General features: G+C 37.4%; 1 protein-coding gene across 1 annotated transcript in view; it reads left to right on the forward strand.

Moving 5' to 3' along the window:
* Positions 1-23237, forward strand: part of otog (otogelin) — a 77798-nt gene that overhangs the window by 26195 nt on the left and 28366 nt on the right. The window contains exons 19-32 of the mRNA XM_025008189.2: positions 1139-1351; positions 1482-1647; positions 4320-4394; positions 5056-5099; positions 5207-5372; positions 10915-11022; positions 11749-11887; positions 15022-15156; positions 15277-15423; positions 16899-17018; positions 18555-18671; positions 19323-19479; positions 20979-21005; positions 22310-22489. Of these exons, the coding sequence (XP_024863957.1) occupies positions 1139-1351; positions 1482-1647; positions 4320-4394; positions 5056-5099; positions 5207-5372; positions 10915-11022; positions 11749-11887; positions 15022-15156; positions 15277-15423; positions 16899-17018; positions 18555-18671; positions 19323-19479; positions 20979-21005; positions 22310-22489 (1794 nt within the window). The remainder of the gene's footprint in view (positions 1-1138; positions 1352-1481; positions 1648-4319; positions 4395-5055; positions 5100-5206; positions 5373-10914; positions 11023-11748; positions 11888-15021; positions 15157-15276; positions 15424-16898; positions 17019-18554; positions 18672-19322; positions 19480-20978; positions 21006-22309; positions 22490-23237) is intronic.

The raw sequence follows: 23237 nt of genomic DNA on the forward strand, positions 1-23237 counted from the left end.
TATATAATTGTACCTAAGCCTTTATCTTTTGGGTGAATATTTTAATAACATTTTAATAATTTGAAGTCAGAATCTTATTATGCTGGAGAACATTTACCTTTAAACATTAAACATAAAGCATGCAAATGAACATTTATGTTTTTTATTTCATAGTCAAATAAATTACTTTCAAATGGCTGCTGGTGCAGGTTGGACTCAGCCACTGTTGTCCCTGATCCTGTTTGTAATGTTCATGGACAGGATCTCAAGGAGTAGTTATGCAGAATCATGTTTATTTACTGAAAAAATTTGGAATGCACCCAATGGGGCGTGGGTGAGTCTTTGCCTCAAGTGGAGGATTCCAGATATCTGGGTGTTTTGTTCATGAATGATGGTAGGATGGAGTGGAAGATGAAGACATTGCTCTGATCTGTTGTGGTGATGAAGAAACTGAGTCGAAGGCCAAAGTTCTTAGTTTAATGATCCATCTATGCTCCATCCCTCACCTATGGTCACGAGGTAAAAGTCATGAAGAGAATAAAATCCCGGATACAAGTGGCTTAAATGAGCTTTCTTTATAGGGTGACCAGGCTCAGCCTTAGCAATAAGGTCCATCATCTGGGTGGAGCTTAGAGTAGAGCTGCTGCTCCTTCTCATTGAAAGTAAGTTGAGATGGTTCAGGCATCTGATTAAGATGCCTCCTGGGTGTCTCTGGGCACATCTCACTGGGAGGAAACCACAAGGCAGACCCAGAGCTCACTGGAGGGAAAATGTATTTTTTTATGAAAACAACTTGGGATTCGCCACAACAAAATGGAAAGTGTCATTGGAGAGAGGGATGTCTGGGTTTCCCTCCTTTATTTGTTAGCTCATGAACCAACCACAGATAAGAAGTAGAAAATGGATGGAAGGATGGGAACTCAAACCTGCAAATACATGCTCTCAAAGTTTTTTTCATTTGAGTTCCCTTTAACATTTACACCACAATTTCTTTCTGTATCGATGTTTAAAGCTTGTCCCTCAACATGTAGTTTGGGAATAAACATTAGCTAAATAAGTCTGTTTACTTACTGCCTACTGAATAAAAATCAGTCTTCACTAATGATTTTACATTATTTTTATATTTCTAAATGCTTTCCTGTGTCCCTCTATTGCTCAGTGACCTACGCGTCAGAGATGTGCGAAGTTCTGAATCAAGACCTATTCTCCGCCTGTCACGAGTACTTCAGTCCGACACCTTTTTATCAGCAGTGCCGGTCAGACACCTGTAAGTGTGGGACACCCTGCCTCTGCTCTGCACTGGCTCACTACGCTCGCCACTGCCGGAGGTTCTCCATCATTGTTGACTTTCGATCTCATGTATCTGACTGTGGTGAGTTTTCAGCTGAAATGCCTAAAAAAATAAAATAATAAAATAATAAAATAATAATAATAATAATAATAATAATAATAATAATAATAATAATAATAATAATAATAATAATAATAACGTCCTCTTGCAGCGGTTGCCTGTCCAGCCACCATGCAATATGGTACCTGCGTCTCCTCCTGCCAGCGGCGGTGCTCCTCCCTCTCTGTCTCGCAGCACTGTGGGGAGGATTGTGAGGAGGGGTGCACCTGTCCTCAGGGGTCTTTTTACAACCACCGAACACAGACTTGCGTGCACAGGTAAGACTGTAAGAAAAGACCTCTCAAGCAGAGGTAAAGAAATATCCTCCATTTATTCTTCATTTACAGGTGTTAAAATATGAGCACTGAAGCATCCTCATTACTATTTGATGGTAATTCTTCCTTTTCTGTCATAATTTTTGATTTACAGCTTTGAAAAATACACACACAAAAATGTCAGTTTGGAATATTGTGTTATTAGTTTTGGTAACAGCACAGAAAAATTAGCAAAAAAAAAAAAATGGCCAAAAACCTTTCACATTTAACAAGACATAACCAATTTCTTTTTCACTGTCTGACATTAAATCAGATTAAATCTTTCCTATTTCAGATCAGGTAGAATTTCCAAAATTATTTCTATTTGTTAAATGCCCAAATAATGAGAGATCTTTTTTTTTTTAAATTTATTTATTATTTTACTTTTATTATTTTATTGCTTTCTTTAAAGTCACAAGTTTACATATTTTTTGTATATGGTAGTATTGCCTTTAAACTATACAACTTGGGTCAAATGTTCTGGAGGTCCTTCTACAAGCTTCATTACGGCCAAATTTTAGTTTATAGCATATAGTTTATAGCTTTCACACAGTAACTGTTTGACACTTTTTGCTCTGCTTTTCTTTCTGCCTGTATTAATGAGAGTGCTGTCAGGGAGTGAAAGACAGATATGTGGTTACCATGGTGACCCCAATGAGCCACCGGCAGCAGGTTTAGCATTTCTTTTGATCTTGGTTCTCTTTCCACTTCATATACAGTTTTTTTTTAAGTCCCAAATTCCTGTTGGGCTTTTTAAAAGAAAGTTGATAAATGTAATAATTTTGGGCAGTATTGCATTGGCACCCTTTAACATTTCTCCAGAAATTTCTAGTTCAAAGATAGTAATTTATAGATCCTTTTACACGTGCAAATCACTGCTCAGTAGTCTTGGTGTGCTTTGGAGCAACTCCAGCTCTGCCTGCAGTTTTTTTTTTTTTTGGTGTGTGCAGACGGTTGTCGAACTGGACGCACTCCACCAAACAAATCCTCTCAAAGTGATATTTGTATCTGCTCTGAATCTCAGGTCAGTCCTTAAGTGGAAAGCCTTGTAGCTTTCCTGCAGACGTTATAGAGCTCGAGGACCCTCCTTAATTGTGCTCTCCCTTTCAGTCTGCTCCACCCTGGAAGACTCGCCGCTTAATTCCTCTTAAATGTCCCAGGTTTTTACATCCTAGTGCAACGCGGTGCCTTACTTACCATGTGCTAGAGTTACATCCAGGAATTCACCGTGAAACCCCCTTTTCATTTCCACTCGGGCTGGGGACGACACAGATATCTGATAACCAGTGAGAAAGAATTTGTAGTACAGAAGCTGATGTGAGGCATTGACCTATATGTTACAAAGACTTTTAGCTTCAGCTAAACTGTTCAACTCAAGTTCACTGTATTTCTTTTGTTTTCTTAAAATAAAAATTTGTCCAAAGCTCTTTTCATGTTTTGAACACTGTTTGCTTTTGGATTCATCACCTTTAGGGCAAATTTCACCTCCTACATCAGCCTGTCTGTCCCCTATCCACTTACCAGGAATACTCTGTTTAAAGTAATATAAAGCCCTCTTTAGCATAACTCTTAACACATTAAGGAACAAACTGTTCAGTGTCTGATTTACAGCACCTGAAGTCTGCTGAAGTTTTCTGCACTTTTTATCACCTCCCGCCAAAAGACGAAGGTGATTCATAATCATTTTGCCCGTCTCTTTGTGTGTATGCTCAAATATTTGTCTTTTACCAAAAGACAAAAAGTGTCTTTTTCCAAAGTGTCCATTGACTTATCTGATAAATCAGTGGACACATTTTCACTAGACTTGCAGAAAGAAGTAGTTGGATGTACATCTACAACTCATTACCTTTTAGAGTCAGTTTGATTCAAGATGGCCGCCACAGCCAAAAATAGCTATAACTCAGTCAGTTTTACAGATATTAGGCTAAAATTTGTTGTGGTTGTAGCTGAGAGTCATCCTCAACACATACTCCACATGCTACTTTTTGCACGAGATCCTTACTTAAAACTTTAGCATTGCAGTTGGAATCAATGCTGTTTGTCTGTCAGCAAAATAGCTCATGAAGCTCTGGATAGATTGTAATGAAACTTTCAGAAAGTAATCATTAGGTATACCCCTACAACTAATTCAATTTTGGAGTCAATCCAATTCATTATGGTCGTCACAGCTAATCAACATTAGCCAGCACAAAAATGCCAATTTCACAGATACTGAGCTAAAAATTGATGTGGCTGTAGCTAAGAGTCATCCTCAAGACTCCACTGACTGGGACATCTCATGACATTGCATGAGATTGTGCACGACAATATTTTAAAAGTTTGACCAAAGTGTCTGTAACTCCGTCATTTCTTAACAGAGGGTTATCTTAGTTTAAAACTCTGGCATGAAAGACAGCAGGTATTAATTTTTCAGATGGTTTTTAATTCAAAATGTTATTTTGTTTGTTGTACTTACATCAAAGAACGTAACAAGTCAAAGGATGTTTGATTTACTTCTAGAGTTCATGAGTTGGTTGGTTCATGAGAAAAGTGGAAACATGTTTTGTGCGGTCAGTCTCTTTATATCTCTGAAATGATATTATGGATCTGAGGTCAGCGGGTTTGTGTTTTTTATTTTCGACTTTTTGCCTTGTCAGGAGCGAGTGTCCCTGCAGTTTCCTCGGAGCAGACTATGAACCTGGAGATGTAATCATGACGTCAGCAGGTGTTCAGTAAGATCCTTCCTTCAAGTTTTCAAAACATTTCCACACTTCAGTTTTTGCTCTTTTACATTTTCTTAAGCTTTCAAGATTTCATTATATAGAACCATTGAATAAATACATTTTTGAACATTCAGTTTGTGACAAAAAATAAAAACACCTGGATTTATCTGGTATTCAATCATCTCTAAATATCCATTATTGTAAAAAAGATGGTTCATTAGGATACTGGATGTACTCTGACAATAATGTGTAAAATGTTTTCTATGGGTCGGGTTTGATCTTTAATCTTTAATAAAAAAGTGGGAGACATGCGGACAGTAAAAGCAAGCAGGTGTCTTCAGTTTTTGTCATTATAGTTTTTTTATTTCTATCTTTTCTTAATCATGTGACAATTTCAAATGAGATCAAGCCAGAAAAAAAAGATGATAGAAGGTGATTTTGTTGTTATTGTTTGAGAGCACCATAAGAACAAAGTACAAAGAAAACAGAACACAGGCTAAATAAAGTTAAAACATGGCAAAACCTCATAAACCTGAAATCATCAGCTGGTGGCCCACAGACCATAATCAGCCCGCTTTCATTTAAAGTGAATAAAAGTTCTTGTTTGAATCCTGCTGCATGATGTACTTGCATCATATCACCTCTTTCTGTGCCTCCCCACCCCACACAGGCTTTGTCTGAATGGGAAACTGGTGTCCCAAACCACAGAAACAGGTAAGGCGCTCACCACGCTGACTTTCCACCGCGACTCTTCAGGCTGACTGACAGAAGGTTTTTAGTCTCATCTCACTAATCTGTGATTTCTTCTTCACTTCTTGCAGACGGGTTGTGTCCACCAGGTCAGCTGTTTCAGAACTGCTCAGACAGGGAGAACAACTTCCTGTCGGGAAGGGGCGTGGCCTGTGAGCGCACCTGCGAATCCTACCTGCTCAACATCACCTGCTCTGTACATGAGCCCTGCGTGTCAGGATGTGCCTGTCCTCCTGGGTGAGTGACAGCTTGTTGCTGAATTGTAGAGTAGACATATAAACCAGGATAATTTGATTACATCTCGTTTTGTACATGAGCCCTGGAATTATTCTTTTGCTACTTTAAAAAATGTAAGGTGAAACTATTAAGTGTTTGAGGATAGTTTTCTGGAAAGTTTTGATTCCAGAAAACATGATCTCTGACAACACAGGCAGCAGCGATCTTCTCTGAGAAGCTTTGTCATGTTCTCTGTCTCCTCAGTAATATTGATTTTATTTAGGGCCTGACATATTTAATGTGCTTTCGATCAGAGTCACAGGTGGCTTGCTGGTAACATTTGAGGTTGTATGATTCTGTTTTCACAAATGTTTTCTGACTGGTTGACATAAAAAGCAAGCTGTAGTTGTTCTGGTTAGTTGTTTGGTATGATGGAGTTGTGTTTTTTGTTCTTCTTAAAGAAAGAACCTTGTTCACAAGAAATAAAGGTAAAAAGTGGCTTAAAGATGAAATGAAGATGTAGTGAAATCTTTACCCACGGATACACCAGCTTAGGTTTCCTTAATGAGGCCAGACTGCTGGTTAAAGATGTTATGAAAATGTCACATTAGTCAGGTATCATCTTTCAGCACCCCAATCCTACTGCTGCAGGAGGATGAAACTAGGAACAGGAATGAAAAAATACCATACTTGGAGAAAAGTATGACTTATTATTTTTTTCAGTGATCCTTGCCATCAGTTTTGGCTGATTAAAAACTTTAAAAAGAGATAAAAAATATAAGCACCGGCCAAGACATGCAGAGACTTGTTAAAATGGGTGAGGTCTACAGTTTAGTAAACAGACACAACTGAGTCGATTACAGCCATCTGATCCTTGTTATCTTCTCCGGTTTTGAACCTGGAAAGGGAATTAAGTGTGTCCTTCTGTGACATCGACCAAAAGTCATCCTGATAACAACATGCAGAGCCAGAGGTTAGTTTAAACACATCCCATTTGGTGGCACATTCATTCATGACAGCTTCATACCTAAGAACACGAGGGTTGTTACTCATTTTTTATTCTTTTTGGTAGTTTTATTTATACCCTTATTTGGTTAAATGTAGGTGTTTAAAAGGGATCAGCACCTAAAGTGTTAAATAAACCCTTGTATGAAACACACCCACCTTCATCATGTCAGCGTCTGTCTAAAAACACGACCCGTTTAGGTTTTCAGTTTCTTATTTGTAACAACCTGAAACACAATATCTCAGAGGAAAGGTCAGCGAGGCGCAGAGATGCTGACCTCATCGATGTGATTCACATATTCCTGTCTGACACATGAAGCTCAGTAACCTTTATGGTGACATCAGCATCTAAATCTGATGTCCAGAGTGCTGCTGGTCACTATGCAAGCATTCAATAACAGCTTGAAACCTGACAGTTAGTGAACTAATTTAGGGGTAAATTTGGACCCAAAGAGGTCTCAGTAATGGATGCTCCATGAGGACATCTGCAAGTAGTAATGAGGAGACCATGTAAAGGTGTAGATGTGTGACTTCAACCTGATCTAACAAGAACTTTGATGTACACATTGGTTACTTTAAATCTGTCATAAAAGTAACTAAATTAGGCTGAACAAACCCACAAGCAGCTCTTTGGTTTTCTTTGACATTAAGGCACAGATTGTTGCCTCCACATCGTCTCACAAACTGTAACATCTTTGTTTTGTAATAAGCTTCATCTTCATTACCAAGTCCTGCCCTTGCTGTATCATCAACAAACTTAATGAACTGGTTATCACCTGCTGTCAAAGACAAAGGTGATAAAATTTTTGCTCACGTGTGTTCATTTGTCTGTAGCATTAGAAAAAAACAATCTCATGAACTAGTGGACAGGTTTTACTGAAGCTCATAGAAAGTAACTATTGGATGTACATCTAAAACTGATGTACTTTTGGATTCAACCTCATTTAAGATGGCTGCCACAGTTAAGCAACCTTAGCAAAAACTAAAATGGCTATATCTCAGTCAATTTCATACCATACCATACCATACCGACTTTATTTATAAAGCACTTTAAAACAACCACAGCTGATACAAAGCGCTGTACAATAAAACACAACATAATAAAAAATAATTAAAAATGGTTTAAAAACAAAAACATACAATTTAAAACTAGATCCCGCTGGTGTTGAAAGCCAAGTAAAATAGATGGGTTTTAAGACGAACTTTAAAACCATCTACTCATAAGAACCTGGACTTTATTTCACAGATATTGAGCTAAAATCTGGTGTGATAGTAACTTACCCAGAGCGCTACACACTGTGCAGTATTTTTGGATAAAAACTTGGCATTAATTATGGCATCAACCCTGTTTGTCAACAAAATATCTTATGAACCATGAGAATGAAACCTTCAGAAAATAATCACTGTATGAACGTCTAAAACTGAGTAACTTTAGGAGTCAACTCAGTTCAAGATGGCCATCACAGCTAATTGACATTAGCCAACACAAAAATTTATATAACTCAGTCACTTTTACAAATTTTTACAGATTTGGCATGGTGGTAGTTTAGAGTCATCCTCAGCAGATACTTCACAGATCACATAAGCTCTCGCAATATTGCATGACATCACGCATATCGTCAATTTTAAGGTTTGACTCAGACAGCTATATCTAAGGTGAAGCTATATCTAAGGTGAAACTAGCATGAAAAGTGACTGATCCCGCATTTCTTCAAGGAATGCTAGACCTTTAATTTGGCCTGAATTGTCCAGAACAGTCATGTGTCAGCGGAGTAACGACTGAGCGCACATCCAGAGAAAACCTAAAAGTCCTGCACATCTGAGCTTTAAAGTAGAGGACTCGTTGCTGGGAAGTCACGGTGTCACTGCACCACTGTGTGGCTGTTTAACTCAGTTTCAGTTTTAAAAAGATGAAAACAGCAGGTATTAATCTTCAGCAGGACTTAAAAAAGTTCTACTGGGAAATAATTATCTGAGGTCTTGACAGAAGAACCCATTGTGTTTTTCAGTCACAATGAGGGACTTTGTTTATGATCAAAATGTAAACTATTCATTCCTTCCTTCTGTGTCAATTAGCCCAGCTGAACTCATAAGAACCTGGACTTTCAGGTCCAAAACAAAAACCTGCAGGCTACTGGAATTTTGGATTGGTTTACAGTTTGAATAAATATAAAACTTTGGAGATTTGAGATGTGTCATGAGCAAAAAAAGCATTCAGTTGAACCTGTGAAACAATATCTGAGAGCCAGAAAAACATTTCATTTGGAACTGAGAATAGTACAAGATGTTGTTACACAGAGGAAGTATAATTAATAACTTGGACAGTATCTTTAGCAGCAGAAACAAAGCATAAAGGTGAACATCTGTCCAATTTGGATCTGGCACCTGGCTTCTTGATGTTGATAGGACGTTTGTCAGACTGAGAAATAGTTGGCAGAATACTGACTGCAACACGAACCCCAGTCGAATCGTATTGAGATTTGTTGTTCTCGTCTTCAGGCCATCTAACACCTTCCTCTGTAACTTTTATTTTGACTCATATTAAAAATAAGGGCTGTGTTTCTGAGGATTTGTTCATTATAAGTGCACAGGTCAGGAGGATAAATGATTGGAGGATCTTTGATCAGAGTAATTGATACAGCAGCTTGGCCTGCAGAGAAAGGAAGCTGTTAACACCGTTTTATCTGTGCTGTAACTCTACTCAGATGAACCTGAGGTTTGTAGTGGGACCATTCAGAGTGTCACTTCATTGTCTGCTGCCTTGCCAGTCGATGTAGCTCAGCCCTGCATATTACAAGATACTTATCAGCTTTGTCCTGCAGAGTGGGAAGCAAATGAAGGGGTCCGTACAAAGACTGCGTCTCTCTCTATCTCTGAGAATCCTAATTGTCTGGTTTTCTCATGTAGCTAATGAGTGTTATGGCTTTTCAACCCCAGTAGCCCACCCCTGGACCTCTTTCTTTTTCTGGCATCTTTCTGCTCTGGAAATCAACCTCCTTTGGCTCCGCATCTGTCATTCTTTGGAAAAAGAACTTATCTGGGTTAGGGATGAACACAGGATGTCCAAATGATGGGAATAAGTTGATAGCATGCTGTTAGTCTACTGTTTTTGACATTACATGACATACAACCCTCTCTTAGAGTTTGCATTTAGCAGTGATGTGAAAGTTCACACTCACTAGCAGCTAGTTAAAATTTCAGATCACAGATTAAAACTGAAATGAATCATTTTCATAGTACACCTTTTAAAAATTCTGAACAAAATTTACAGCTAAAGATTTAAATAGTTCTGTATGTAATACAGTAATTAGTATATTATTTTGCATAGCTTGTACTTACTACATTATCACTGATGACATTGGCCATTGAGCACAAAGCATTGAGAAATAGTCAAATGTTTTTGTCAAGGGTTCGCTAATGGGTAGACAATAAGGTTTTTTGTGTTGTTTTTTTTTTCTTTAATAATTTTTCAGACTAAAGCATGTCTTTCTCAAAAAACAAGATACTGGTGTGTAGCTAGTATTAAACCTCCACACTTTTGCATGTTTGTTTAGTTTGTTACCGTTTTCTCAACCCAACGTCTGTTATAACACAGCTATATGTGTGTGATGAGCATAGATAGAAAGTGTGTATACTGATGGCGCCAAGGCTGCTGAATGTATCAGTCCGTCAGGAGTCGAGTAAACCTTTGACTGAGAAGATCAGACAGACTGATGGATTCAAATGCCTCGGCACAATTGGTATATACACGGTCTATATATGCTCTGAACAGACATTGTATACATTTCATGCAGCAACACGAGCGTTGTTCAATTGAGAAAACAGCGACAAACGAAACAAACATTGTCATCCAAAAGTGTCGAGGTTTAATAAGGGCTAATGTAGCGTTCTTTCACACCAGTATCTTGTCTGTGAGAAAGAGTTGTTTTTGTAAGACCGAAAAACAATAATAAAAAAAAAAAAATCCAGGCACTCGCTTGGCTAGCCATTAACCTAGGCTGGACAAAGACGATTGCCTCTTTCTCCATACTCCGTACTCTATGACTGATGCAACAGTTGATAATATAATAACCACTGATAACAATTTGACAGAACATCACTTCACACACATTGATATCGGGACCATCTTTGCCTCCGCCAAGTAGATTATGTTGTCTTTCAGTTTTTCTATATACCTTTAGAGCGATAGAAATATGTGAATTTTAAATAATAAGAGACATTTAAAAAAATAGGAGTATATGATGTGTCTCAAAGCCTGATTTTGTGGTGTGAATAAAACAGAGAAACTAGGTCTTTGAAGTGAAATATCAGCCGCTCTCTTCTGCATGACGTACAGTAACTAAGGTTTGTCCTTAAATACGAATGTTTATTGCTGCTACAATGATTGACACTCAGTCAGTTTGTATTCACCTCTCAGAAACATGTTAATTTGGTTCAAAGTCTGCAGAAAATGCAAAGTGTTTTGCATCATTCAGAAGTGAAAGGCTGTTTGTCTTTGTAAACATTTCTTATGAAATTTTTAGTATATACTGTATAGAGATTTATTTTTTCTCTCCAGCCTGCTGAAACATGGAGATGAGTGCTTCGAACCTGCAGCTTGTCCCTGTTTGTGGAAAGGAAAAGAATATTTCCCCGGTGACAGAGTCTCCTCCCCCTGCTATCAGTGGTACATTTATGCACTTCACAGAAACATTTGTTCTGTAAATTACAAGTAGGTTCTCCTCTTTACACATCTTTTCTTCTACTTCTTCTTCTTTTGGCTGATCCCTTTTCGGGGATCGCCACTGCTAGTCATCCTCATCCATCTAACTCTGTCTTCTGCGTCCTCTGCCCTCAGTCCAACTACTTTGATAATTTCAATCAGATGTTCTTTTTTTTTTCTTTTTACAAATTTTGTACTGTCTCTGCCAGTAATGTGTCAAAATTTATGTCAGGACGAAGACGAATCTCCAACAACTTTACTAATTTTTCAAAGTGAGCCTGAAAGAGTCCTGAGGCTGTCAGAGAGGCAAAAGTTGCCACCTGATATCTATAATTCTCTGTTATCACAGGGAAGAAAGATGGCCTGGAAAACAGAGCAGGCTTTGTACCACTCTCTGATTCCATCTGCTTCAAACTGTTCATCACTGGTGGGCAAAAACCCCCAACAAAAACTCCCAGTGATCTCAGTCAGTCTCCCGTCCTTTCATTTCTACTTCAAGCCATAGGCAGAGAAGACGATGGAGATGACAGCCTAATGGTGCAATAAGTGGTGATTCAGCTTCTGACAATTCAGCTGCACTTTTCACTAAACCCAGCGCTGTCCATAAAGACAATTAGATGTGGAAAAACGTATTTGCAGTAAGTGGGAACAAGTTGAGACAAAATCATTGAAACGTTGCTGTTTTCGTAGCATTTGCCAACATGGGACGTTCCAGTGTGTGTTTCCTCCGTGTCCATCCATGTGCACTGCGTATGGTGATCGCCACTACAGGACGTTTGATGGGCTGCTGTTTGACTACGTTGGTGCCTGCAAAGTGTATCTCGTAAAGGTACTAAATAAAAAACAGACATGTATATTTTAAAACCAGAAGTCATTTGTTAGCTCATTGAATGATTTGTAAGTGTACAGTTTCTGAGACAAAGAAAATTTTTGTTTTGAAAATCCAAAACAATTTGTATTTTTTTTCTGATATAGTTCCATCTTTAATTTTTGTTTTGTTTGTTAAAAGAAAGGTAAAAAAAAATCAAAATCTCATGACAAAATGTTTCTTACCTGCATGAATTTTTTATACAAGGTGTTGAAGTTTCTCAGTAAGGCTCAAAAACTGTACATCAGCTACAGTTTATCTGCTCTTTCAGAAGCAGCTCATGTCTCACTGCATTATCTCATTTCTAATTTGAAAATGGTGATGTGCAAAGACACAGAGGCTGTTTTTAATGTGAAGATAATGTTTTTCTTATGTACTCAATGATTCAATCAAGAGTCTTTGCTGATAATCCAAATCCCTCTTGAACAGCAGGTGGAGGAGGAGGTTAATGTCTGTGCAACAGCTTCTCCCACTCCTGACACCATGCTGTAGTTTGTTGTTATGACTAATACTTGCTTGGATGAATAACAGGCAGACAAGACTTTGTATTGTCTCATTAAGGGATTACGTTAATGTTTAGTCTCGTAATATGACGATGGTAACATGTGACCAATGGTGTGGCCACAAATGAGTTTCCAGGTGAGCCTCACTGAAAGTCTGTGGGCCACCAAATTTAACACAGCTTGTAAAACACAAAGGAAACTATAACAAAGTTTGCTTGTATTTTTTTTTTTTTTACAAAAATGTATTCAGCTTCTGAACCACAAAACAGAAACTCTATTAGAATAAAGCTTTCACAAGGTTTATTTCAAAACAAATAATTTCATTTGAAAGAGCTTCAAAGTATCCTGAGATGATACCAAGACTGTACATGTTTGATTAAAACAAATTAAAATGTTTTGAAATTCAAGATTAGTTTATGTTCTTCAATCTACACAGAATGATGTGAAAAGGTTTAACCCGTCACAAAAACTGGTGTTAGAAAAGCATGTGCTGATGTATCAAATCAGCTGATATTTGGTAAATAAGTACTGTAAAACATGAACTATCCGTTTATTACAATGTTAAAAAAATTATTTGTGCCTAAAGGAAAATCAAGGATGCTTTGGTTAGACCAAAAATTGACATTTGCAGCTAACAATACAAAAGTAAAAAAATAAGATGATGAATATAATATATCTGTGTATTCTTCTTGTACATCAACCATGCAGGCTTCCAAGTTTCCAACTCATTAGCCATTAAGAACCCTAAACCAAACTTTGGGACCCACTGGTTTATAGGGATAAACTGTATCCTGGCAGTCCTTACAACCAAACAAACTCCACTGAATCATCTGAAAACGTCAAAGACTAACTATATGTATAACATCTGTAATGTACAGTCAGTTCACAGACAATGAAAGGTTCTGAAAACTAAATTAGTGCTTAACTTATTTAGTACGGTAGCTTAATTAGGAGGCTACAATATTCTTTGTTTATGTTTTTAAATAATTACATGCCAAAAAAGAAAGAAAAAAGGAAATGTCAGCTGTTTGAATGGGCAGACCTTGGCATGTGACAATGGTGACTTAACAGAAGTACCAACAAGAGAATAGCAGGGGCTGTACCTTGATATTAGTCTGAAGACTTTAATGCAAGAGAGCCGGAATACTCCAAAGTACACTATTACAATTCAAATACACGCATAAGAGTTACATACAAAAAGATCAAATCTTGTGACAAAACAAAACATAAAATAATTTAGATTGTTGGAAATTAGTTCAAAACAAGCAGCTGGTTTCTAAAACTGATCAAAACTTATAAAAGTAAACTACACTTACTGTACTTGAAGTAACCTGAAAATATAGATCAACCTTTTTCAGACTATATTTAATATTTTATACATCCCTTTAAGCAGCAGGTGGAGCTTTTTCATTACTTTCTAGTTAATCAGTGGTAAACCACATGAAGTGCATGTATGCCACACTAAATCTGCATTCAACTTGTTACTGCAGCATAAAGTCTTCAAAGCTTGCCACAGCTGAATGACTTCATCTTTGTTGACTTTTAGTCTAATTTCTTTAGCATAGTGCTGCAGAACATTTTTTATTTGTCATTTTAGTGAAGGAGAGGGACAGGAGGAGTGGAGTTGTGACTGATGCTGCTACACAGGAATAAACTATGTCATTTATGCTTAATTATACAAACAAAGTGGCATGGTGGAGCAATGGTTAAAGCTGTTGCCTCACAGCAATAAGGTTTCAGGTTTGCCCCCCACCTGGAGCCTTTCTGTGTGGGGTTTACATGTTCTCCCCATCCTGTCTCCTTCTCTAGGTACACCAGTTTCCTAGAGTTGACAAAAAACTTACCTATTAGGTTCATTAGTAATTCTAAATTGTCACTAGGTGTGAGTGAGTGTGAATGGTTGTTTATCTCGTTTTTTTGCTATGTGGCCCTGTGATGGACTTGTGACCTGTCCAAAGGGTACCCCGCCTTTTCACATTGTAACTGCTAGAAACAGGCACCAGCTCGTGCTCAAAAACACAGGAAAGAAAATGGATTGATGGATATATAATAGTCCAGTAAACAGACATACTTTAGTAACATTCTTCTTCAAAAAACCTGCAATACAAAATTCTTGAAATTTATGAGCAACAACTACAACAATTTATTAATCATGGGTTGTGGTTCCAGTGGAATCGCATGGGTGCTGGTGACATGAAACAACAGATAAAAGATATATGTGGAAATCTTGCAATTTTACATTTTAAACATGTTGACAAAAGCACCTCATCTCTGTGAAAAAGGCTTTAAATGTACAATCATGTGATGTTTTAATTCTCTTTAGTACATGTTAACCAAGTCATATTTAAGGACCCAAGACTGGAGAAGCAAAGCACAAATTTAACTGGCAATAAAAAAAAAAAAAAAAAAAATTTAGAACCAAGAAAGTATTAGAAAAATTGGTATCAAAGATACAGGATGCAGAGGAAATGAGTGGTGCCTGATTAAACAGACTTTTGAATTTACAGACTGTACTTCCTGTGATTTATAATGACTACTGTGTTCTCTGTCTAAAAATTTGTTTTCTCTGAGACTGTTTTCTCTCGTCCACAGAGCAGCGCTGATGTGATGCTCAGTGTTACGGCTGAAAACATTGACTGTTTTGACACCGGGGTCATTTGCAGGAAATCCCTTCTGATCAACATTGAACGATCCTTCATATTGTTTGATGATGACTCTGGAAAACCAGTAAGACTCAGTTATAATGAGTTTTCATAAGTTAAATCTCAGCTTTAATTTAGTTCCTGTGGTATAACTCACTGAATATTTGAAAGTATTTTTGAAGCATCAAACTTCTTCATCTTGTAGAATCCATCCAGTGTGATTGACAGGAAGCAGCAGATGTTCATCTGGCCAGCAGGATTTTTCACTGTGATTCACTTCCCAGAAGAAGATGTGACGATTCTGTGGGATCGTAAAACTACCGTTCACATCCAGGTTGGACCTCGCTGGCAGGTAGAAAGCCGTTCCTGAGCTGTTTTTTTTATGTTAAAACTATGTGGGGTGATGATTTCAGCTCTTCCCCACTGCTGAGTAACAGGAAAATATAACACTAGTAAAACCAGAGGCATTTTACATCTAAACCTGTTAAAAGTGGCTTTTGTCACCTTTGCTCTTATGTGTTATGGTCTTTTTCTTTTTTCCTTCCTAAAAATCAGACATGAGAAAAAAAATCTCATTAATTTAAGCAATACCAGTGGGCTCGGTGCTGCTATTAGTAGTAAGATAATTTATTGCAAGAAAGCATTTTGGTAGCACTTTATAATAACTACACCACATTTAGCCTTATTTAATTATTAACAAATGATTAATTAACCTTAAAAACATCAGTAATTAATGATGATTCATACTTAATAAGGTATAAATCAACACATGAATGCTTTACCCATAAAGGCTAATTACTTCCAAGACCAACATACCAAATGTTTATTCATGCTTAATAACTCATAAATTAACTATTCTATATACTATTCTAACTATTGAAGTGTCTTCAAAGTGGTGGACGTTCTTCTGGGTCCTCAGCGGCGAAGTGAATGATCACAGAAATGACTCGACAGACATAAGTTATTCTTTAACAGTGAGAGTTTATTTAAAATAACAGAGTCTGTGCCGAATTGGGACTTCTGGCCCAATCTGTGAAGATCCCCCGTTTCTCTGGGGCTGCTTGTTTTTATTGACATTTTACCACACCCAGTTAGAGTAAAAAGACAACCACGTCCCACTGGGACGGACCTGAACAATACATTCAATTCCATTTATGGGGATAAGCTAGGGTCTTCAGACATGCAACAGATAAGTTTCCACATTTGCAATCACTGTAGTAGCTTTTCGACAACGTGAGCGTACCAGATTCGCTTCCTTAGAAGGAATTTGTGGCTGAAGACACTTCAAAATGGGAGCTCAGGCCTCATGGTCTGAGCACAGATGCAGACCAGTTACCTCACTATCTAACTATTAACTATTCTATATATATATATATGTGTGTGTGTGTGTGTGTGTGTAAATGGTCATATAAATGTACTTTCACACCATGTGTTGGACATGTATTATTGGTTGGAGAATGTTTTAATTACCTACATACATATCCTACAGTGAATTAATAATTAAGGCAGTTGCTGGTCTTTTTGTGAACCCTTCTAAAGTGAAGACTATTTATTAGTGTTTATTGATATTACCAGATAAAAATTACTTTATTAAGTATTTGTTAAGTATTAGGTATTTGTTAATGTAGACAAAAACTGAAGGGGCACAAGTTCCTTTTCATCTGTATAAATCAGATTAAAATAATTTTTCCCCCGTTTATTGAATCAAACTTAAAGAGCAGAAGCAAATTAATAAACTGTGATGATACGATAGTTTTAGGTCCTAAACTGTAGCAGTATAAATACAATGGTATGAGGATGTGAGGAGCTGTTGGTGGTTATGTTCAGGGGAAACTGAGTGGCCTGTGTGGGGACTTCGACCTGAAGACAGTGAATGAGATGCGAACACCTGACAACATTGATTCAGCAACACCACAGGAGTTTGGAAACAGCTGGACGGCAACAGAGGTGAGCAAAACATCCATCCATTTGTTTCTTCCAGTTATCTGTGTTCAGTCGGGGAACCAGACGTCCCTCTGCCCAGTAACATTCTCCAGCTCCTCCTGGAGGCTCTTGAGGTGTTCCCAGACCAGAGAGGATAAATAATCTCTCCAGCTAGTTCTGGGTCTGCTCCAGCATCTCTTCTTAGTGGGAGGTGCCTGAAAATAAAATAAAAAAACAGAGAGAGGTGCCCAGGAGGCATCCTTCTCAGATACTAAACCACCTCAGCTGACTCCTTTCGAAAAAGAGGAGCAGTGGCTCCACTAGCTCGCCCCAGATGGCAGAGCTCCTCATCATATCTCTAAAGCTGCATTTATACTCTGCAAGGAGTCTCTTGGTCTTGTGGTTGTGAGGCGTTCTTTCTCACGTGCACATTTGATATTTAATGTGAGACTGTAGAGCAGAACTTCTGATAAACCCTTCCCTCCCCCCACAGTGCTGGAATTGATTTATTCCCTCCGTCTTATCCACTCTTCTCTCCCTGTACAGATTTTTGCTTTTACCACGACCAGATATTTTTATTACACAGACTGAGACAGTAAATGCCGTTTGGCATTCGCAAATTTGTGACAAGGAGAGTGCCACTGTTTCCGATGGACGGTGCACGATAATGAGCAAATAAAGGGAATGTGTCCCTACGCTGCCTGGCCAAGGTAAACTCCCTCCCAGCCAGCACAGCCATGAGAGCCACCTGTGTCTTTGCACTGTCTCCTCTGTGCACAATAGTTGTGCTGTCTTTGCCATTTGATTATCTATATAAGTTTATAGGTTTTACAGGAACAGTTGTGAAGAGGGCTTTATTTTCTAACAGCCTCAGCCAGCTGCTTTGCAGTGGAGCAGCTGTAGTGAAATGTCTAAAGTTCAACTGCTGTTCTGTATAAATCTGCCCACAACAAAGTTCTGACCAATTACCAATCAATATTTGAAACATACCTCTGCAATTTTTCAATTTTAGTTTGCTAAGACTTTGTGCACAGAATGGACTCTCAGATCTCTGAGGAGAACAAAATGATGTAATTTTCATCACTCAACCACATGAGCAATAGCAGATTTCTTCACTTTTCACAGAGTGCCCATCCAACTTAAGGCTGAACCTGGGCACTTTGAGAAGGAAGCTTATTTCATCTGTTTGTGTAAAGGATCTTGTACCGTCAGTCATGATCTGCACCTCATGGCCATAGGTGAGGGTTGGAACATCAACTGAGAGCTTTACCTTTCAGCTTAGCTCCTTTCCCACCATGACTATCCAACTTGCTTCATCCTACCATCACTTGTGAACTCAGATACTTGAACGCCTGAATTTTGGAATAAAAATGTCAGTTTCTCATTCAGAAACAAAACAACAACAAAAAAAGTGAAAGTTGTGGCCAACAGAGTCATTTCGTCTCTCATTCACAGCTTCAGGCATTAAATTTAAAGTTTATTAGTTAATGACTTGTTAAGATTACTTTTGGGTCTCTGCTTACCACCGTTTAGATTGACTACTCCTTTGTGTGTCTTCAGTGTGTGAACAGCCCGGACATCAGACACCCCTGCAGCCTCAGTCCTCTCAGAGAGCCTTTTGCAAAGCGTCAGTGTGCCGTGCTGCTCAGTGAAGTCTTTCAGACCTGCCACCCTGTGGTGAGTTACACAGCAACTACAGTCCTCTCCTAACTGAATATCAGCTTTTGGTCAATCTGTGTTTTCATTTATGGCAACTAAGGAGTGGAAAAGACTTCCTGATGAGTTGAAAAAATGTGAAAATCCAACTGCTATCAACATTAATTAGTATGGTTAACAATAAGCATGGTTAGTTTAGAGTTCACATTTTAATGTTTTCTACTGAATGAAATTTAACAATTCATTGATTAGCAATGAATTGTATTTATACACACTGTTTTTTTGTTTTTAACTTAAATTCGTGCTAATAATGACTTGTGTATTATTTTGGTATGATGTGTTTTTACTTGCCTGAGGACTACAGATGAAAATTAAGCATTGGCTAAATCAGGCATAATGCAAGAGCCTCTTTTGGAGTATATTGTTATTGTGCATGGTCCTAATTAAATAAACTCAAACACTTTTAACCACATTAGGCATAGAGGGGAAAAATAGCAAACAAGATAAAAGTTATTTTTAGGAAATTGTAGGTTGGCTTCTTTCTTTTTAAAATCTACTCATTTTCTATAGGTAATACAGATTTTGTTTTGTTGTAATCTACAAATGGTTGAGATGTAAAACTAAAGTGTAGTTCTTAATAAACTGGTAAATGAGTATTTTCTTTGTGTTCAGGTGGATGTTACCTGGTTCTACATGAACTGCCTTGCAGACACATGTGCCTGCAGCCGTGGTGGTGACTGCGAGTGTTTTTGCACCAGCGTGGCAGCATACGCCCAGCGCTGCTGCCACGAGGGTATTCCTATCGACTGGCGCTCACCGTCTCTCTGCCGTAAAGTTGCCCCTGTTCCTACGTTTATTGTGTTTTATCTTTCACTGTTTTACAGAGCAGCAATATATAGTACTGTCAAAGGCTTGACTGAGCCCAGATTCCTTTGTTTTACCGTCAAGGAGTCAGACTTACGTGTAATATTTGATATTCAATTTATTTATAAAGCACCAATTCACAACAAGGCACTGTACAAAAAGAAAAACCAAACCAAATCCAAATCATAATCCCAAGTCAGATCAAGATTCAAATCCAATCACAGTCAACTGAATCCATTTTAAATACAATACATTCACATATAGTATATTATGAAATGCCAATTAGTAAAAAGTTATCTATTTTTTTAAAAAGCTAGTTTATTGTATCAAATCTTCACTTCAACACTAACACAATCTCCCATCCTGAGCAGCACGGAGGCAGCAGTGGAAATGAGCGACTCTATTTTAACAGAAAGAAACCTCCAGCAGAACCAGAACCAGACCTAACGGACAGAAACCGGAAGTTGGTTCCACAAGAGATAACTGATAACTGAATTTTCTGCCTCCCATTTTACTTTTAGAAAGTCTAGGAACCACAAGTAAACCTGCAGTCTGAGAGTGAAGTGCTCTGTCTGATAAATATGGAACAATAAGATCTTTAAAACAGGATGTAGCTTGGTTGTTGAAATGGTCTTGATCAGCGGTTTTCCAGACTTTTTGAAGCTCTCTCAAAGTTTTGTTTCACTGTTTTTTGACTCACTGACTCATGATCAGTACCTAATCATTTTCAGAAAGAATGTTTTTGTTTGTTAAGCCACTTAACTATGATTTATGAAAAACTCAAACATAAAAAGCTCAAACTCAAGAGATGAACCAGTTGTGTCAACACAACCTAACAAAAAACTTATTTTAAGTTTTTCTTTAGGCTCTTTGTTACCAGCAGTTTGCCAAAAGGACAAAATTTTTATTTATTTGTTATTTTTGTTGAATCAACAGAAAAAAAGACAGAAAATAAGATTTTATCAGCAACATTGTGATTCCTAATCTGACACACAGTTGATCAGCTGAAGGATAAAGCATATCTCAGGTCCTGTGAGGATCTTTGCAGGATTTGTTTTCTGTTTCTCAAGGAAGACTTTCAGTTAATGTTCATCTGCTGTAAAGAGTTTTAGGCAAAACACTTCTTTATTTGTAACTTGCACAATTTTTATAAAAGTCACAATTTCATGATGTGAAGTTGACTTCACATTTTTCTTTTGAAAGAAAAGTAAGAAATTATGTGGAACTTGTAAACAATGACACAATCTAAGCTGATGTAAAGATGTGAAACAAACCCAGCCTTATCACGGTTTTTGAATCACTTCCTGGGAGTAAAACTTTTAGTTGCAGCTTAGAAGTCTTTGTAAATGAACAAAAGAGTTATTAAAAAGTGATGACCATTTGATTTGTATTTAAAGCATCTTGTGTAATACTGTTTTCTTTACAAGTTCTCTCTGTGATACTTCTTTATTTTTCTCTTTGCAGCTTATGATTGTGAATTCTACAACAAAGGTACAACAATCTCTCCTTTGACTTTTAAGCTACATGATCAAAATTATAAACTAACAATAAGACAGAAACTTAATTCAGACTTAAACACTTATAAATAATCAATATTCTGTTATAATTTTCATTATTAACTTTGTAAATATTAAAAAGGCTATTTTAGTGTTATTAATCATCTGCTTAACTCTGTAACTGTAAAACAACAACAACAATATCCACCTTTATTTAGTTTCTTATGTTTAAAAAGTCATGTGTTTTAACTCGTACAAGTCTATCACCATTCTAAAAATAAGTTAATGAAACTTAATTAGGCCCTTATTTATTCTTAGATTTTTCCAGCTAAACAGATTTTAGTCCTCATTTTTTCATCAAACAAACTTCTTTTATCTTTGATTAAAGAGATGTATTCATGGTTTTAATTTTTTTTTCCACCCACTCTCTTGCTGTTGATATAGCAGTTTTAACATCAAAATCATCATCAAAAAACAATATTAAAATAACAAATCTTACCGGCTGTGTTGTAATAACAGCATACCTCTGGGATGTCATGAATAACAGAGTTGAACTTGTTTTTGTTAAAAAAAGACAATCTATCTACGTTTATTAGAAATGCATCTTGAACTGCATCACCTACAGATTGGAGAGAGGCTTTTATTGTGTAAGAGTCAATCTGTGTGAATGGTTTGTACAGTTGGATGTGAGTAGCTGCAATGCAGAGATATTGAGTTTGTTTATTTACTTTATTTAGTTGAAATGTAGACATCTATTGGAAGTCCAAAGTCACATATGTCTACATCTACAAATGAGACATGAGCACTGTAGTGTTATGTTTAAAACTTGAATAGTGAAAGTGCAGTTTTTTGGCTGTACATGTAATTTTGGAAAAAATAAAATAAATAAATAAAAATAATAATTTTGCCAGTCGCCTCTCGCACAGTGACTGCTGGGGATAGGCACCAGGTCCCCGCGACCCAAAATGGGGAGGTGGGTAAAGAAAATGGATGGATGGATGGAATTTAGCCAGTGTTTTTAGAAGTTTTACTTCGATAACTGGGTGCATTTCATAACGTGTTGGAAGGTAACTGTCTGAAACTGTGAAACAGTTGAAGGTATTGTCCAATAAAAGGTGTCCCAATATTTTCTCCAGCAATGATATCAATCTGTCATATTTACAGTATTTCAAGCTGCAGGAAAGATCAATAAAAACATAAACTAAGCAGTTTACTGTGAAACATTCTCCTGTGACATTCAGGGCATGATGTGATTTGTTGTAACATCTGTGCAGCACTAACACGGCCTCCTTTCTGCAGTTCTGGGTAAGGGTCCGCTCAGGCTCTTCACCTTCAGGGATCAGACAACGCTGTTGTCAGCCAGCAGGTCCAGCGGCTTCGTGTTCCTGCAGCGGGTTAACACCAGCACTGCCACCACCGCCGCAGGGGTCCTGTCACAGTTCATGATGACACCGGGCCTCAGCAGAGCTCGACCACATGGTGAGTCCATTTTGTCATTATTTAAATCGAAAATTACCTTGTCTCCTCACTCTCTGCTGTCTTGACTGTTCAGTGTCTCATTATTCAGTGTGGAGCAGTTTGTGTTCAGAGGGAAATAAAGATAAGATCAGTGTTGGTGAACCAGTGCTGTACAGTAAAGTTACACAACCTGAAGGACAAAAACTGGAGCTAAAATGGAACAGAAACTTTGTACACACTAAAGTCATTTGCACATCAAATCTATATTCATTGTCTGGTGTAGTTTACATTAAAAAATTACAAGCCACATTATGCCATTTATATTTTACTCCAAAGTCACTAAAGTTTTCAAAACCATTTCTATTTTTTTTGTTTTTTTTTCCATTAGTCAAATGCTTTCTGTGGATCTTTTTTTTTAGATTTAATTGAAGCCAAATTTTTTCATAAGTCCCACTCACAGTTCTCCCCACTATGCCGATTCTCACCTTGACTTTTTGTTGTTTAAATTTTTAGACTATTTTGCATTTTTGTGAGTTAAAAAAATAAGTTTAGAGCATTTTTCTGAAACCTCTGATAAACTGATGTAAGCCCAAACTAAAACAGAACCAAAATAGTAGACAGCATGAATTGGTATTTTACAAAACATAATGTTTTGATAAAGCAAAAGAGTATGTCTATTGTAGATCAGATCATTAGTTGTGTGATAGAATGCATGGCTTTTTAACACAATTCAATCCAGTTTATTTGAAGAGCACCAACTAAATAATCT

The sequence above is a fragment of the Kryptolebias marmoratus genome, linkage group LG15, assembly GCF_001649575.2.
Source record: "Kryptolebias marmoratus isolate JLee-2015 linkage group LG15, ASM164957v2, whole genome shotgun sequence".
NCBI classification, from domain to species: Eukaryota; Metazoa; Chordata; class Actinopteri; order Cyprinodontiformes; family Rivulidae; genus Kryptolebias; species Kryptolebias marmoratus.